General features: G+C 43.6%; 1 protein-coding gene across 11 annotated transcripts in view; it reads right to left on the bottom strand.

Moving 5' to 3' along the window:
* LOC113605258 (RNA-binding protein 12) overlaps nt 1–11,957 on the bottom strand; it is a 38,588-nt gene extending 26,631 nt beyond the window's left edge. The window contains exons 1-3 of one of the 11 annotated variants that reach the window (XM_027078437.1): nt 11,768–11,938; nt 6,330–6,382; nt 3,553–3,695 (exon numbers count right to left, since the gene is read on the bottom strand). Coding sequence is in view for 4 of the 11 variants with exons in the window: in XM_027078435.1 (XP_026934236.1) it covers nt 887–3,673 (2,787 nt within the window). In the remaining 7 variants the exon portion in view is untranslated. Of the gene's footprint in view, nt 1–374; nt 3,696–6,329; nt 6,415–11,767 lie in introns of those variants that run through there. The other 10 variants (XM_027078444.1, XM_027078435.1, XM_027078434.1 and 7 more) reach the window with 10 other exon arrangements.
* Between the last annotated feature and the right edge of the window lie 3,804 nt (nt 11,958–15,761).

Raw genomic sequence — 15,761 nt, 5'->3', positions numbered from 1 at the left:
AGACTTCAAATCAGGCATCTTAAACAATGACCATTAAAAGTGGTTTCTGGTTTTTGATGCCATCCAAACAACATGAACAATTTTTAAACTGACTAAAACTTGGCGGTCAAACCAAAAAGGCTCTGGTAGGTAGAGGACTCCATATTTTATTTTTGTGGCAAACGTCTTATTCCACACAGTTTTAAGTGTGACTGACATTAGAAATCAAAGTTCAAGGTTATAGCACAAACCAAGTGTGGAGTTTTATATTAGAAAAACATCAACAAAACAATTCTGCTCATTTACAAATGAGTCAATTAGGCAAATAAAGCAGCAACTTCAGAAGGACTGTCTATACAGCAAGAACCCTCAAGAAGCAATAAAGGTACATACAGTGAATCTGTATACAGAGATTTTATTCAATTTTTAAAGAAAATGAGGACTTTAGACAAAGCTTTGACCCTATAACAAAGCAAATCTGTCCAGCTTTAAACCAAATTCCAAGAGTAGCCAGCTTCTATTTTTCAGCAGCTGGTAAGAGCACCCTCAATGAGCTCTATTGACATTTCTATTTTCTTCACCCCATATGGTATAAAACAAAACCAATCTAGACTCCTGGATAAGCTTTATGTGGTCATTTGAGTTTTACAAATGGTTTCTCTAATAGTATGCCAAAATCATTTTTGTGTTCTCTCCGGAAAGCTTTACTGTAACATACAGCAATGTTTATCCTGGTAGTGAGTCTTCTGTAAACAGTAAACCAATGCTCTATGTTATGGAAACCAATCTATATGCAATTGAAACAATCCACAGGCTCTAACCTGGAAACACTAGGAAAACAATCTGAATGCATTAATCACAGCACTATGAAGACTATATCTACCCTATGAAGAACTGATGTGAACAGCTACCCTAATACGAGTTTTACTTTCCTAGAGCCAATAGGTCTGTCATTTAAGTCAATGACAGCAGCTGTGGCTTCATCCCGAGATTCGAAAGCCACCATAGCTTCACCTGTGGGCATACCTTTTTCATTGTATTTTAAACACACTGAGCCTGGGATCACTTGATAGCCATAAAAGAAATCTAAAATCTCATCAATAGACACAGTGAAGGGCATGTTCTGTACTTTGATTACTGTTGGTCCTGGTTTTCCAGAACTAGATCCAAAGCCAGGAGGACCACCAACATGGACTGGGCCTGGGCCTGGGCCAGGGCCAGGGCCAAAGGCTGGAGGCCCACTCAAATGCCCAGGGGCACTTCCAAGGCCAGGAGGGCCACTTCCAAAGCCAGGGGGGCCACCTAAGCTACCAGGGCCATTTCCAAAATTCTGAGGGCCCCCTCCAAATCCTGGTCCACTTAAATTATTTGGTCCACCTCCAAAACCTGGAACATCCAGTCCTAGACCAGGCAAACCACTATTTCCAACTGAAGGCATTCCAGGCCTAGCATCACCAAAGGCCCCTCCTAATCCTGGAGGAGGGAGTGGTGGTCCAAAGGCATTTGACCCACCAAAATTACCAGGAAAGTTAAATGGAGGCCCATTGTTGGCCTCCTTAGATCCTACAGTCAAGAAGGCATGCTCTTCACCTCCTGCACTAGGCATTCCCGCACTAGGCATTCCCGCACTGGGTATTCCCACACCGGGCATTCCAGCACCGGGCATTCCTGCAGCAGGCATTCCCGTATTGGGCATTCCTGCATTGGGCATTCCCGCACTGGGCATTCCCACACTGGGAATTCCTGGAACTGCGGGATTACCTGGCACAGGCATCTTTAACCCCTTTTTTCCTTGGGCAGGAGGATTTTTCTCAATCTCTCTCATATCTTCTAGAGTGACTACATGAACAAAAGCTTCTCTCCCATTAAGTTTTTTACGGTGTAAGCGTTCAGACTTACGTGCATCATCTTCATTTTTAAACTGAACCAATGCCTGTCCTAGACCTTGCCCATTGTTATCAACAAGAACATGTACAGCATTTTCATCCACTGGGATTCCTTCTAGGAATTGGAGAACATCCATCTTGGTAATGCTGAAGGGAATATTTGTTATATGCGCACAGACTTTGGCAGAGGTGACATCCCCCTCCGGATTTAACATCATTTCCCTCTGGTCATAGCTGAAGTTCTGCAATCTTTTTCGAATCATATCTATCTTTTCTAGCATACCTTTCTTGGTAATTGGATGAACTTGAATAAAGCGATTGCCCATGTATTGTTTATGACGACAAAGAGCAGCCTTATAGTCAGCCTCATTCCTGAACTCTACGAAGCCTTCACCCGTTGCTTTCCCATTGGGTCCATAAGCAATATAAATACTATCTTCCACAATATCCAACTTTTTAAAAAAATCAATGACATGTTTGTTTTCTGCTTCAAAGGGTAGCCCTTTCAAGTAAACACAAAAACCAGCCTCGTGTGGTGATCTTGACCTTGACCTTTTCTGCCCACTGGGCGATTTTGACCTGGGAAGTGCCTGAGGAGGGGGATGGTTTTGTCCAGAAGGTCCTATACTTTGCTTAAAAGTGATATGGCCTCCAGCAGCTACCCACTGTCTCTCTGTGGCAGGACTAACTTCCACATAGCGTTGAATCATCAGCATTCTGTTTCGCTTCAAAGCTTCAAATGTATCTTGAGGGGAGAGAAACTTAACCAATCCATTCCCATTATTTCGACCTACATGATCTTTCAACAAATGCACGGCATCAACACGGAGCCCATGGAAAAAATCTCTGACATCATTTTCCATTGCAGAAAAGGGCATTCCATGCACACTGACATACAGATCATCAGGGTTGATGGGAAGTGGTTTCACACTGCTTTGAGAGTTCATCTGGATAGGGTTAACAGGATTCAATGGACCCAGAAACACAGGGTTCAGGTTATTGTTCAGATTCATAGGTGCTCCAGAGCCATTCATTCCAGCAGGTAGAGGTGCCACAGGTGGCGGGTTCAAGGGTGGCATGCCTGACATGGGTGGCAGTGGGGTCATGGGTGGCACAGAAGGGACTGGGGGTATTGGGGGCACAGGAGGCACAGGAGGCAATGTAGGTACCGGGGGAGGAACTGGTATTGGAGGAATGGACGGCATTGGCGGCAAAGATGGCATCGCTGGGATTGGAGGAATTGGTGGAGGTGGGACTGTGTTCATTGGAGAGGCTGTGCTCGGAATGGTTGAGCTAAACGTTGGGCTCCCAAAGGAGGCCCCCATATTTGGAGGAGCCGTTCCTATGCTGGCTGTGGAAAATGTCTGTACGTTTTTGTTGCTTTCATGAACAGAAGTGGCGGCAGTAACTACACTGGGTGAGGGATTATTAAAGTTGGGTACTGTCGTAGGCAAGTTTACCCTGCCACTCATTCCTGAACTAGGTGGAGGTCCTGATCTACTAGCATTTGCTGGTGGTATATCTAAGTTGGCAGTTTCAAAACGCCTACGACTCAGTTCAATCATATTCTGCATTTCCGTTTTACTACTCAACAACAGTGTTACTTTTGACCCTTTAATTGTACCACCTGTGCGCATCATACCCAGCCTTGCATCTTCATCAGTGGCAAAAACGATGAAAGCCTCACCCAGTTCACCCCCTACAATATGCACGCCCCCATCAGGGATGGTCAATCCAGAGAAGAAGTGGCGAATGTCCATGGTCCCCGCCACAATTGGGAGACCTTGCAAACGGATGACCACAGCCATGCTGCGCTGAAACCACACACACCTGCAGATGAGAAAAGGCAACGGCCAGGTCAGACTCCTGTTTATCACACCAAGTTTTCAGCTACAAGAATGACCATCTACCGTATTAGGCCCTCAAGTATTCCCTCAAACTATCACGAGCAATGTCGTTCTTTAAATTTGGATATTCTAAAACTGAATATTATATGCCATTTACAATGTAAAACCCAATTTCAACATCCAAAAGGCATTAATTCTGAAAACACTTAGAAGTTCAGCCCCAAGACTCAAAAATTTCAGGAAAAACAACCATAGGACAAGAAAATCACCAATTATATCATCATTCAGACCACTAATTATTCAATAAGATTTAAAAGAAATGTGTAAGTCAAATCAGGAAACAAAGTTTAACAATCTACAGGGGAAAAGATACAAAGGATGTATCAAAGTTAATATTTAAAACTGGCTCAGCATCTTCCTTATAAACTTTTGACAACTTTGTAGAATTATTGGTATCATTTTATATGGCTTAATCTCAAAACAACGGAAACAAAGCGGGAATAATACTGAATTTCAAATAATACTTAACACTAAAGCAGATTCAAGTCTCAAATGAGAACTGATTTCATATTTCATCCTAGGATGAAACCACTTTATTTGTTAAAGAAATAGCTTTACTTATTAAAGAAAATGACATATGGAATTATGTATTACATATAAGGTTAATACATACTAAGTATCCAGAAGAAATACTGAGTAAAACAGCCAAAATATCAGTTACCTGTAGTCATCATTCCAAAAAGTAGAACCTGGTTACAGTGCCATTCACCATGGCTATTTTAATTAAAACCCAGGTCCAAAGACTCATTCTCATGCCCTCCATTTAATAAAAAGTCTTGTTTATCCCACAGGGGAGGGCTGATAATGAAAAAGAGGGATTTTTTTATTTTTGAACTAGTGTACGAACTTTATTCAGTGGTTGTGACCCAAAATAACTCCTGTGGAATTTCTGGGTACTCACTAATCTCTGTAGATAATGTCCATTTTGATATAATCAAAAAAGAAAAGTTTCTCCCAGACTTAAATACAATTTCAGTATTTCAATTCATATGGTTTCTAAGAGTAAATGGAAGGGCAGCCATGTATAAAGTAATCCAAAACAAACTCTTGCGACTGAAAAAAAAATTAATTTGAAATTTATATGGTTAACAACAAAGGGTGTTATCCAAGCCATTTTTAAAATCAACTTTTAAATATAAACCTATATTAAACTGGCTCTGTGATCTTAGCAAAATTATGAATTATTTGAGCTTTGGTTTCATCACTTTCAAATGAGAACATTAGAAGAGCAAAGTTTCCTGCTCCAAGAATTCTGTAACTCCGTGAAAGCAGTTTTTCAATGTCAAATATTACATGAATACTAATTTAAGGCAACAAAATCTGCAATTATATCTCAATATTACACTTGCTGCACACAAAAGAGTAACATATTGTTTGGCTTTTACACTTTTCTCACACACACATACACAAAAATAAAAGCCACCTTCAAACTTAATCCAGAAAAATGGACTGGCAAACAGAAAACGAGACTGTATAAAACATTAGAAATTTGGGAAGGGGCGGGGGAAGCTTTCCATTTTTGGTCTGCAAGCGTCAACAAGAAAAATTAATACTAAAAACGTCATACCAACAGACTCTTTTGCCCTTATTTACTATTTAGCAGTCTTTAAGAAGTTCATCAAGAAGGTTCCGATTCATTGAATCAAATTCTCACTCCTTACTAACTCTAGAATATTGGCTGTACGCAAAGATGAGATAGCATTCCGTTCAACTTCAAAAATCACTTAATCACTAACTGGGGGTAACATCATGGGTAATCTAGATCCCCAAAACTTGAGAAAGAGAGAGAGAGATGTTAGTTTGCATTAGCACAATAAAATGGAAATTTGATATGGTCCCAAGAATTAAGCACAGGGCTAAAGTGACCTACACAATTAAGTCTTCAAACCATCTGCAGCTGAGGGAAGGGATTTAGTGAAAGTCTGTACAAGGTACATGTGAAAACATGATATTGAAAGTCTGCCCAAATTACCATCTAGAAAAGGGCTGAGTAAACCAAAGCAGTGCACAAGATTTATTCATAAAGTCATCTAAACAGGAAGAGTTTTTAGGTTCTGAAAAACGTGAAGTAAGATATGCTATTCTGCTACAAAGTACCTGTTTGACAGATGAGTCATTTCAACCTATCTTGCTTGAGTCTACCTTAGTTATTTAACAAGAAGTTAGGTTCCAATCACTAAGGTTCCATCTAAAGTCAATTTGTACTCTAAAACATGACCCATTTTCTATACCTATTCCGCAAAGGAATATTAAAAAACCGTACCAATAACAAGCACCCATATTTGTAGTTAGTCTAGAATGCTACTGAGGGAAAAAAAACAGCTACTTACTGCCTAATAATCAGGAATTCAGCAGAAGAAATGCATCCATAGAAAACTGACTCCCAAAGGAAGCAACAACTGTTCAAGACACCCAGTCCACCCCTCTCCCATCCCTCAAGTAAGCTTATTACAAACAAAAACCCACAATTTAGTTATTACACATATTTTCATGTTATTTAATAAGCTATCTCAATTTATTTTGTATAAAAATAAACCCTCTATTCAAAATCTCTTACCTGATAAAACAAGAGATGTATTTTCTTAACAAGAAGTAGAGGCCAAGTCAATCCTGTGGGCAACCAATTAAAACCAACTTTTAGACTGCAATAGAGAATAAATGGAGGCAAAAATCAATGCAGGAAACACAAAACACGCACAGGCCACACTGAACTGTATATTAAAGGGCGAGTCTGAAACCACTGGAGTACATCATTACAATGTATTAGGAAAAAAAAAAAAGACGTACCAAAATCCCACACGTTTATTATTTGGTTGCTTTCAAGTTGCTTTCTCTCAAAGCATTATATATTTACATACATCAAGAATGTGTCATAAATTAGCCCAAGAAAGAATCAATCGAAAACTAAAACAGTCATAAAGATCGGCTTCACAGCTGGTAATTGCTTTAATCACTTGATGATTAAACCAGTCCAGAAAATTCCATAACACAAGTCCAACGGCGACCTATTTCCTCAGGTTCCCACCAAATTTTTGATGAAAAAGCACAAGTTCACATAGTAACAGTTCCTGGACAAATTAAGTCATCAATTCAAGGATATTCATGGAAATTACTGCAATTACTCTTTCAACATATTTTCCTTTGCACCAAAATAGCAATCGAACAACAAAAAAAACATAAGTGAAGTGAAAGGTCTGGCCTATAAGGACTAATTCCTGGCTAAAACCACTAGAGTTCAATATATTAAAGAAGAGTGCTTTTTCTTCTAACACCAAAATGGTTCCAAGAAACTTATTAAAAAAAAAAAAAAAAAGTCCGGCATATTAAGAGTCCTTCCAAAGTAAAAACAGGTCACTCATCTTTCACTGGAATTTCTCCCAAACTAGTGAAGTTATGAACAATTTACAAGCAATTTATATGACCAAATGATTAGACAACTATATTCAAAAGAGTAGAAGAAAATTGTCACTGTTAGGTATAAGATTACCCATAGACACCTACTTAGAATGATGATGCTTATTTTTAACTATCTTTCAAGATCAAGATACCACCATTGAGCTTAATATTCATCACCAGAAAGACATATTCAAACGTTTTAGCATTACTCCAAACTTTTTCTAAAGAACAAGCTAAACATCACCTGGACAACCACTCAAATTACTAAAGAACAGTGTGTTTTGCCACAAAAAGCTATGCTGTATATCATAAGCAACACCTTCAGAAGCCCAGAGCATTGTGTTAATCTTTTAAATGTTGTACAATCGATCCTCTAGATCAATTGATTAAATTAAATCTAGAATTTAAATTAAATTAAATCTAGAATTTTAAGTCTTCATTTAAAAACAAGCCACATCTAGTAGTTTATCTAATGGGTCACAAAGGGAAATGTAAAACAGAAAAAAGCTTGCTTTACATAAAGTTTACACTCAACAGGGAAGAGCATAAATTATTGCAATATTTTTTCTCTAAATGTACAAGTTTAACTCTATGAGCCTCAGAATCAGGGTAATTTTTTAGTTAAACACTTGTGATGACTCCTACTGAAGATTCCAATTCAAAAGGTCTGGTGTGGGGCCAGGACCCATGGCCTGAAGGTAAGGGAAACAGGTTCCTCAGCCCCTTTCCTTCCAGATCCAAGAAGGTACCATATGTCCACTGGAGAGGAACAAGTTCGGGGTCAGCCAGTTAAGCCCAAAGAAAACATTCTAGGTCTACTCCCTAAAATGTTTACAGGGTTGCCAGAAATTACTAAACAAGGAGAAAAGGTGAAAGGCCCAGCTGAATTCAGCAAATTCCTAGTTCAACTCATTCAATTTAAAGTACAAAATCAATCTAGTCATAAATTTGTTAATCTTTTCTATTTCAGCACAAGGGAAGATACACCTCACCCCATGCCAAAGCAAAGTACACAGAAAGCTCAGGTTAGCAGCCAGAACTTCACAACTCTTGGTGTTATGGCTCTTCCTTCAAATAGAAATTGAGAACTCAAATACTTTTGTTTTCAACAAAAGTATTTTGTTTCAACGAAAGGGGCACAATAATTTAATAGAAGTATCACTATTTTCCAGGAACCTACTTATTCCTGCGTTCTGTCAGCTAGCAACTGAATGTAGGATACCAGTCACTCCAGTGACTTTTAAAAATTCACTCCACTCACCTTTAAACTTTGGTGAGTTTTAGAAAGATAAGACTGAAACAATCCTAAGCAACAAAACACCTAAAATACATGTTTTACCTATTCAGAGAGCATAACGGAAAGAGAAAATGGGCTTGATTTGCCATTAAATCCATTGATGTACTTCAGAAGATCGAAGACAAGAAGCTTTAGTATACTTTTGCACTTTATCTTGAAAATTAAGCCACATAGTGGCTTTGTTTCTTACAAATTCCAGATATATGCACAGTTACAAAAAGCTACTACAAAAGTTTAGCATATTATTATGACAAGACAGATTTTCTTAAATACTAGCCATTCCAGAAACTTGGAATTGCAGGATAAAATGTCTGACAACAATCCTCTTTACCAGGAAGCCAAGGCAAAAATCAGAACTTGACCATTTCCACTCTTCATTTGGTAATAAACATCCAAAAGTGAATTTTAACTTTGTTCAATAGTAAGTCTTTGATCAACAAGAACCAGGGTACAGCAGACCTAAGTTCTTCAGATTCAAAAGAAACAACCACCCTTCAAATGTTCACCACAGAGATGAGCAACAGAGAACCAATCATAATGGGCACAATGCTACAAGCAGCATAATCATATTATGGTATGCATTACGGAAAAAAACACAGCTTCATCAACTTGATTTTGTCCCCATCCCCAAATGGAACACATTTCAGGTTCTGGGACCATTCTTAATAAAACAATTCTTCTGACACTGAGGGAGATATAAACCTTTGATAGCATGTTACTCAACTTTCCCATTAACCTCCAGTCAGTACTCAAAGACAGCAAATCAAAAGACATTTCTAAATAAGGTATTTATTCTCTTGCCAAAAACACTACAATATTAAGTTATTTTTCAATCCCCCCCAAATGCCAACAAAAATGTTTACTTGCTTTAAACTTCAAAGAAACAATATTTCTTCTAACCTAGCCAACCACATTCACCCTCACTACTGGTTTTAAGGCTTTAAACTTAATGAACTAAACTCTATGCAAACCAAAATGTATATGTGTGGTAGTAGTAAAATCTGATAAAACTAAAGATTGATTTTTCTTAGTTGACCTAAAACACTTAACAATATTCACTTATTCACAAATATTCATCAAGCAGTTATGGGCCAGGCAGAAGATTACAGAAATGGATGACAGTCCCTGCATTTTAGGGAGGGATATCTAAAAACATCTTTTGTGCAACGGTTACTGACAGTTCTTCCTACCTCATCTACAGAAGAAAATATTCAACTGAAATGATGGAGTGACCATCTACAAAATGGAATAAAAACAGCATGAACGTTGTCGGTGGATTTCAGCACCTGGAACACACTGGCCCACAAAATCAAGTTTCACATCCACAGATTGTACCAACAACCCCCAAACTCACGCAAAAATCAAGTCATTTGGTATGTCAAAGAAAGTGAAAGAAGCCTGAAGTTTTCTGGTATTAGCACATAACAGTATGTTCCAAGTAACTACCACAATGGTTTCTAAAGCTTCACATTTTTCACCTAACAGATATGAACATAAGAAAAATTGAAATTATGCATCACAATCCATAAACAAAATAATCAATATATAATCAAGCATATAAACGATATAAAAATGCATTCCCTGCGTCATTTTTTCCAGCAATAATACTAAGCACATCCTCAACTTTTATATAAACACGCCAAACATTTTTCTTCAAATATTAATTACCATAAATTTTTTTAACCACCTGTAACAGTTCTTCCCAATTGTTTTAATATTCTTGGAAAATGCCTGAGCACAATTTCCTTCCACTAAATCCAGAATCCTCCACGCTATCAAAACTACCAAATTTCAAAACAAATACAACCAGTCTTGTATTATATTTCTATAATTAAAAAACAAAATTCAACAGGAACGGCCTATACATCCAGACTTCTAGGATTTTTTTCTTCAACTGCAAAGGCTCTGAAATGCATCAACAATGTAAACTAGATAACAAAGTCCAAGGCAATTCATGTTGCTAGTACCGCATTTTACAAAAATTATACCATTTACAACCATTCAAGCAAGAAGCTCTAAAAGAAATACTCGTCACAAGTCTCTCCTTCAACAAAACCTTCAGTTGCAATCACATTTTTTTGTTAGTAGCTTATATTGACTGGCATCACCCTAGTCTTAAATAATATAAAATGGTTCCTGCCAACTATCCCAATTTACATTAGGTCATCTCTGGGAATCCGGAGTCAAGGAGGGTTTTAGAGTCCAGAAACCTCTCTTACGGAGCCTGCTATTTTCAGTATACAACTCTCGGCAGGTTCAGGGCTGAATAACCGAGAGTAACCCTCACCGGAGCTCAAATTTTTCACTATAAATCACACATTGGAAGCACACATACAGTCCATGCACTTACAATCTAGCAGCTAAGCCTCCTGCACTAGTGACCATCCCCGTCATTAACCTGCAGATTCTCAAAGCCCCTTCACCCACTTCACGTGGCCGAAAACTACCACCTCCAGCCTTCAAAAGAGAAACTCAGTTCACTCTCCATCAAAATCACTCAGCCTCCACATCCCATTGGACCTCCTCCTTCTTCGATGCTGGAGGCTCTCTCCCAAGGGACGCGTAAAGGTGATGCTCTTAGCAGCCCCCTCCCTACTCCGGGACCAAGAGGCCCGGGAGGCGGACTCACCCCACGCTACCGGGGCCGGCTTCTCAAATTAACGACACCCCGGAGGGTAAGCCCCGCCCCAACGCTGGGCTTTGGAAGCGTTTCACTGCAACCGCCTCCACCTTAAGGCCAAGAAGGCGGCCAATTCCGACTTCCTTCCTACACTCACGGGAGAGCACCGACTACAGCTCCTTTCCCCCACGTGTGTCCAGAGACTGTAGTCCCCTTTTTCTGGTAGGCCACCGGGGCCTCCATTCCACTTCCGGTGGAGGGAGTGTCCTCACTACGAGTATCTCCTCACTTCGGGGCACAGTTAACCTCTGCCCCACGTGGGGGCATAAAGAATCTTGCTCATTCGGGATGTAGTGTATTTTCACTGCAGTTCCCGTTCGTTCGCAGGCCGCTGGGCCACCCAGTTCTGGCCTCCTCCCTCTCAGACCACGGGGGCGTCCTCGCTACGGCCTCGTCCCCTCTTCGGTAGGCAGGCTCCTCCTCTCTTGTGTCCTACTTGCACCCTCTCAGGACCGAGAGGCACAAGCGGCGCCCCAGGCCCCTCGCAGCCATGCCCCGACCCTTCAGCGTAGGGCGCTCACTGCGGCGGGCTCCGAGGCCTCCGAAGGCCCCGCCCCGGGCCACCAAGGGGCGGCTCGAGCCCCGCACAGCCCCGCCCGTTCCGAGGCTGCGGGAGTCTTACCGGGGAGAGCTGCGCGGCACCCGAACCCAGACCCGAGTTACCCCCCGCGCGAGTGCCTCCGCCCCGCGGTCGGTAGCCCCAGCCCGAACGGCTTCCCGGAGCCCAGAGCAGCCACCACCTCTTTCGCCGCTTCACAAGATGGCCGCCGGCCCGCTCCGCAGCTCCGCGTTCCAGAAAGGGCGGGATGGAATGGTTGACGTCACGGGGCGGGGTGGGGCGGCGCAAGCGCGCGGAGGTTCTCGGGTAGCTCCCGGAAGTTGCTTGTGTTTGCGGCAGAGGAGCTCGGCGACTTTTGCTTGCTAGTTCCGCCTTAAGGGAGTGAAGCTGCTTGTTGGAATCCGAACAGTATCTGGCGTTGGGCTTCGTGCAATTGCTTCACTTCTTCGAGCCTCTGCGAAAGGAGGGAAATACTGCCTACCTCGCAGAATTGTATTGAGGATTAAATGGACCACAAAATGGTGCCTAGTTCTACTGATGATGCCCTGACAGAAGAACCAAAATCTGATTCTTTTTTTCCCATTTAAAAATTTCAATCCAGGACTTCCCTGGTGGGGCATTGGTTAAGAATCCGCCCGCCAATGCAGGGGACACGGGTTCGATCCCTGGTCCGGGAAGATCCCACATGCTGAGGAGCAGCTAAGCCTGTGTGCCACAACTACTTGTACCCTCACTTCTGGCTCAGTAAATTCCTTTTTTTTTCTTTCTTTTTTTTTTTTTGCCGCACCACGGCATGCAGGGTCTTAGTTCCCCCACCAGGGATCGAACCCCTGCCCCCTGCCGTGGAAGCGCAGAGTCCTAACCACTGGACTGCCAGGGAAGTCCCTGGCTCAGTAAATTCTTTTACCGCCCGCGTTGCCATCCCCATCGCCACACTCCGCGGCATTTTGGTGGCGGGTAGGGTGCTCTCTCTGCCCTTTCCGATCTGTCTTCCACCACGTAGCGATCAGCCTACTGACTCCAGGCAATTGAAGGTCCCCAGCCTGGGCTACTCCTCGGCGGGAGGTAAAGGCCTGCAGGACGGGACTCCGACTCGCTGTCGACCTAAGGGGTACGTTCTGGAAACGGTCTTTTCGCCTCTTCAACACTGCCTATGGTCTGAGGTCCCTGGAGACCGGGGATTAAAGCGTCCTGGCCGAGGCGACTCTTCCGAAGACCTAAAACCCGGTCCCATACTGAGCGACCATTCCTGCCCGATGGGGTGGCAGTGTCCTTTGGCCCTAGCCTTGGGACTCCTCACTTCCAACGGCTGGCGCAGTCGGCAGCAGCAGCTCGTTGGGGCAAATCCAGGCACACTGTGAGATCCCCTTTCTCTTTACATCCTCCCTTGACGACCGTCCATCCTGATCCGCCAACATCTCCAGGTACTTCAAACGAGTCGCCACAAAACCAGTGAGTTTCCCCCTCTGGGTTGGCCCGAGACCCACTTCCCTTCCTGGTCTTGGGGTGATCGGCCGGGCCTCAGGAAGCCTCTGTCAGACAGAAGGCGCCTCAAGAGGTCCTCTGTTCGGGGGTAGCCCCAGTCTAGAGTGCAACCTCAGGTCCCTCGCGGACAGGGCATGAGGCCTGTTTCCCTCTAGGGATGCCTTTTGTTGTTTGGTTTTGTTTTGTTAATGTTTATTTATTTGGTTGTGCCTGGTCTTAGTTGCAGCAGGCAGGCTCCTTAGTTGCGGCTCGCTGGCTCCTTAGTTGTAGCACGTGGGCTCCTTAGTTGCCGCTGGAACCTGGGTCCCCGGCACTGGGAGCGTGGAGTCTTATCCACTGCGCTACCAGTAAGTCTCTAGAGATGCCTTTTCGGTAGACACTGTGCCTGGTTAAGGTCCAATATGGGTCTAACACCCTCTATTCTTGCTGACTCACCTTTGGGATGTATTCTTAAAAATTGGACTTGGAAGTTCCCTGGCAGTCCGGTGGTTAGGACTTCGCACTTTCACTGCTGTGGCCCCGGGTTCAATCCCTGGTCTGGGAACAAAGATCCCCAAAGCCTCCCACAAGCCGCACAGTGTGGCCAAAAAAAAAAAGATTGGATTAAATTTGATTTCCAAACTCTCTCCGACATTTGGTTCCAGATCAGGAGGTCTGGCCTCTCAACAGGTCCCTAAACTATAACACCATCCTGCAGCTTGATCTCTTTTGTCAAAACTCGGGAAGGACTCTGAGGTCCCCTACATTCAGGCCTTCATGGCCCTGTCACAAAACCCCAAATTATGACAAACCTGTCGCATATGCCTCTCCAGATTCTGCCCTCGAAGCCTGACACAGATATTCTCCAACATCCCTCCTTTAATCTCCCACGCACTCCTCTTAACCCACTCCCCTCCTACCGCTCCCCATTCCTATCCCGACACCCTCTCACCTTCCCACCCCCGTTCAGGTGCCTCATATCTGAACACCCTCAACCCCCTGAAAATCTCTTGCCTCTCCATGAGGTGGCCAATGGAGAAAAGGGCACTATTCAAGTTCACATCCCCTTGCCTATGTCTGACTTGTCACAAATCAAAACTAAATTGGGATCTTTTGGTTGGGACCCCACCAATTTTATTCGGGAATTCAGAGGAACTCACGGTGGCTTTCGATCTGACCTGACAGGACATCTATGTTGTCTTGACCACCTGTTGTACCCTAGAGGAAAAGTCCTGTATTTGGTCCCTAGGGTGGGCTTGGGCAGATGAAGCACATGCCTGCACCCCTGACAATGCCCATCCACCTGGGGCTGTCCCTGACACAGAACCAAATTGGACATATCAGGCCACCGACACAGGGCCTACATAAGGACAAGGCCACTGAGATTACATGATTACCTGCCTAATTGAGGGGATGAAAAAGGCTGTCATCAAGCCAGTAACTTACAACAAACTTCATGAAATAACCCAGGACTTCTCTGAAAACCCTACCTTATTTCAAGCCCGCTTAGCTGAAACTATGCATAAATACACAAACCTAAACCCTGAGAGTCCAGAGGGACTAGCTATTCTGGCCGTTCACTTTACCAGCCAAGCTTCACCTGATATCAGACAAAACTCCAAAAACTTGGGCTTCCCTGGTGGCGCAGTGGTTGGGAGTCCGCCTGCCGAGGCAGGGGACGCGGGTTCGTGCCCCAGTCGGGGAGAATCCCACGTGCCGCGGAGCGGCTGGGTCCGTGAGCCATGGCCGCTGGGCCTGCGCTTCCGGAGCCTGTGCTCCGTGGCGGGAGAGGCCACAGCAGTGAGAGGCCCGCGTACCACAAAAAAAAAAAAAAAAAAACTCCAAAAACTTGAACAGGGACCCCAAATTCCCTTTGCCGTCCTATTAGATACGGCCTTCAAGGTCTTTAATAACCGGGAGGAGGCCTCGAGAGTCCAAAGGGCTAAATGGGAAGATGAAAGAGGTAAACAAACGGCAGGCCCAATACATGGCAACCGCAATTGTTAGCTTGCTGTCCATTTCGGGCACCCCCATGGCTTGTCCCAGCCAACCAAAGGGGACAGCCGCCCTGGCCCATTCCTGCTTCCACTGCAGCCAACCAGGGCTCTTCAGTTGGGAATGTTCCAAGCCTCTAGGGCCTTGTCTCAACCGCAAGCAACGTGGCCACTGGAAACGCGACTGTCCCTCTCTCCCTCAAGGGGGAGGGCCATCCCCCACTCAAAGGCCCCATGCGCCACAGGGAGGTCCCCAAGCCCCAAGGGCCCCTTCCCAGGGACAAATGCCCTTGACGCCCAAGGGTGACCAGAAGAGACCATAAAAGAAGCCCAGTTTCTCTCCCCCAGCAGACCTCCTCTTGGTCTCGCCTGCTGCTCCCTTGCAGTGTATTCAATAAATCTCGCTTTCTACCCTCACTTCTGACCCAGTAAATTCTTTTATCACCTGCGTTGCCAGCCCCATCGCCGCACTCCACGGCAATAATGCCATCAGCAGCAACATGGATGGACCTAGAGATTATCATACTAAGCAAAGTAAGTCAGAAAAAGAAAGACAAATACCATATATTACTTATATGTGGAATCTAAAATATGACACG

Source organism: Aethalodelphis obliquidens, unplaced genomic scaffold (genome assembly GCF_003676395.1).
Source record: "Aethalodelphis obliquidens isolate GAN/ISIS:26980383/991018 unplaced genomic scaffold, ASM367639v1 scaffold42, whole genome shotgun sequence".
NCBI classification, from domain to species: Eukaryota; Metazoa; Chordata; class Mammalia; order Artiodactyla; family Delphinidae; genus Aethalodelphis; species Aethalodelphis obliquidens.
The sequence above is the reverse complement of the archived record's forward strand: the minus strand, read 5'-3'. Positions and strand labels throughout refer to the sequence as shown.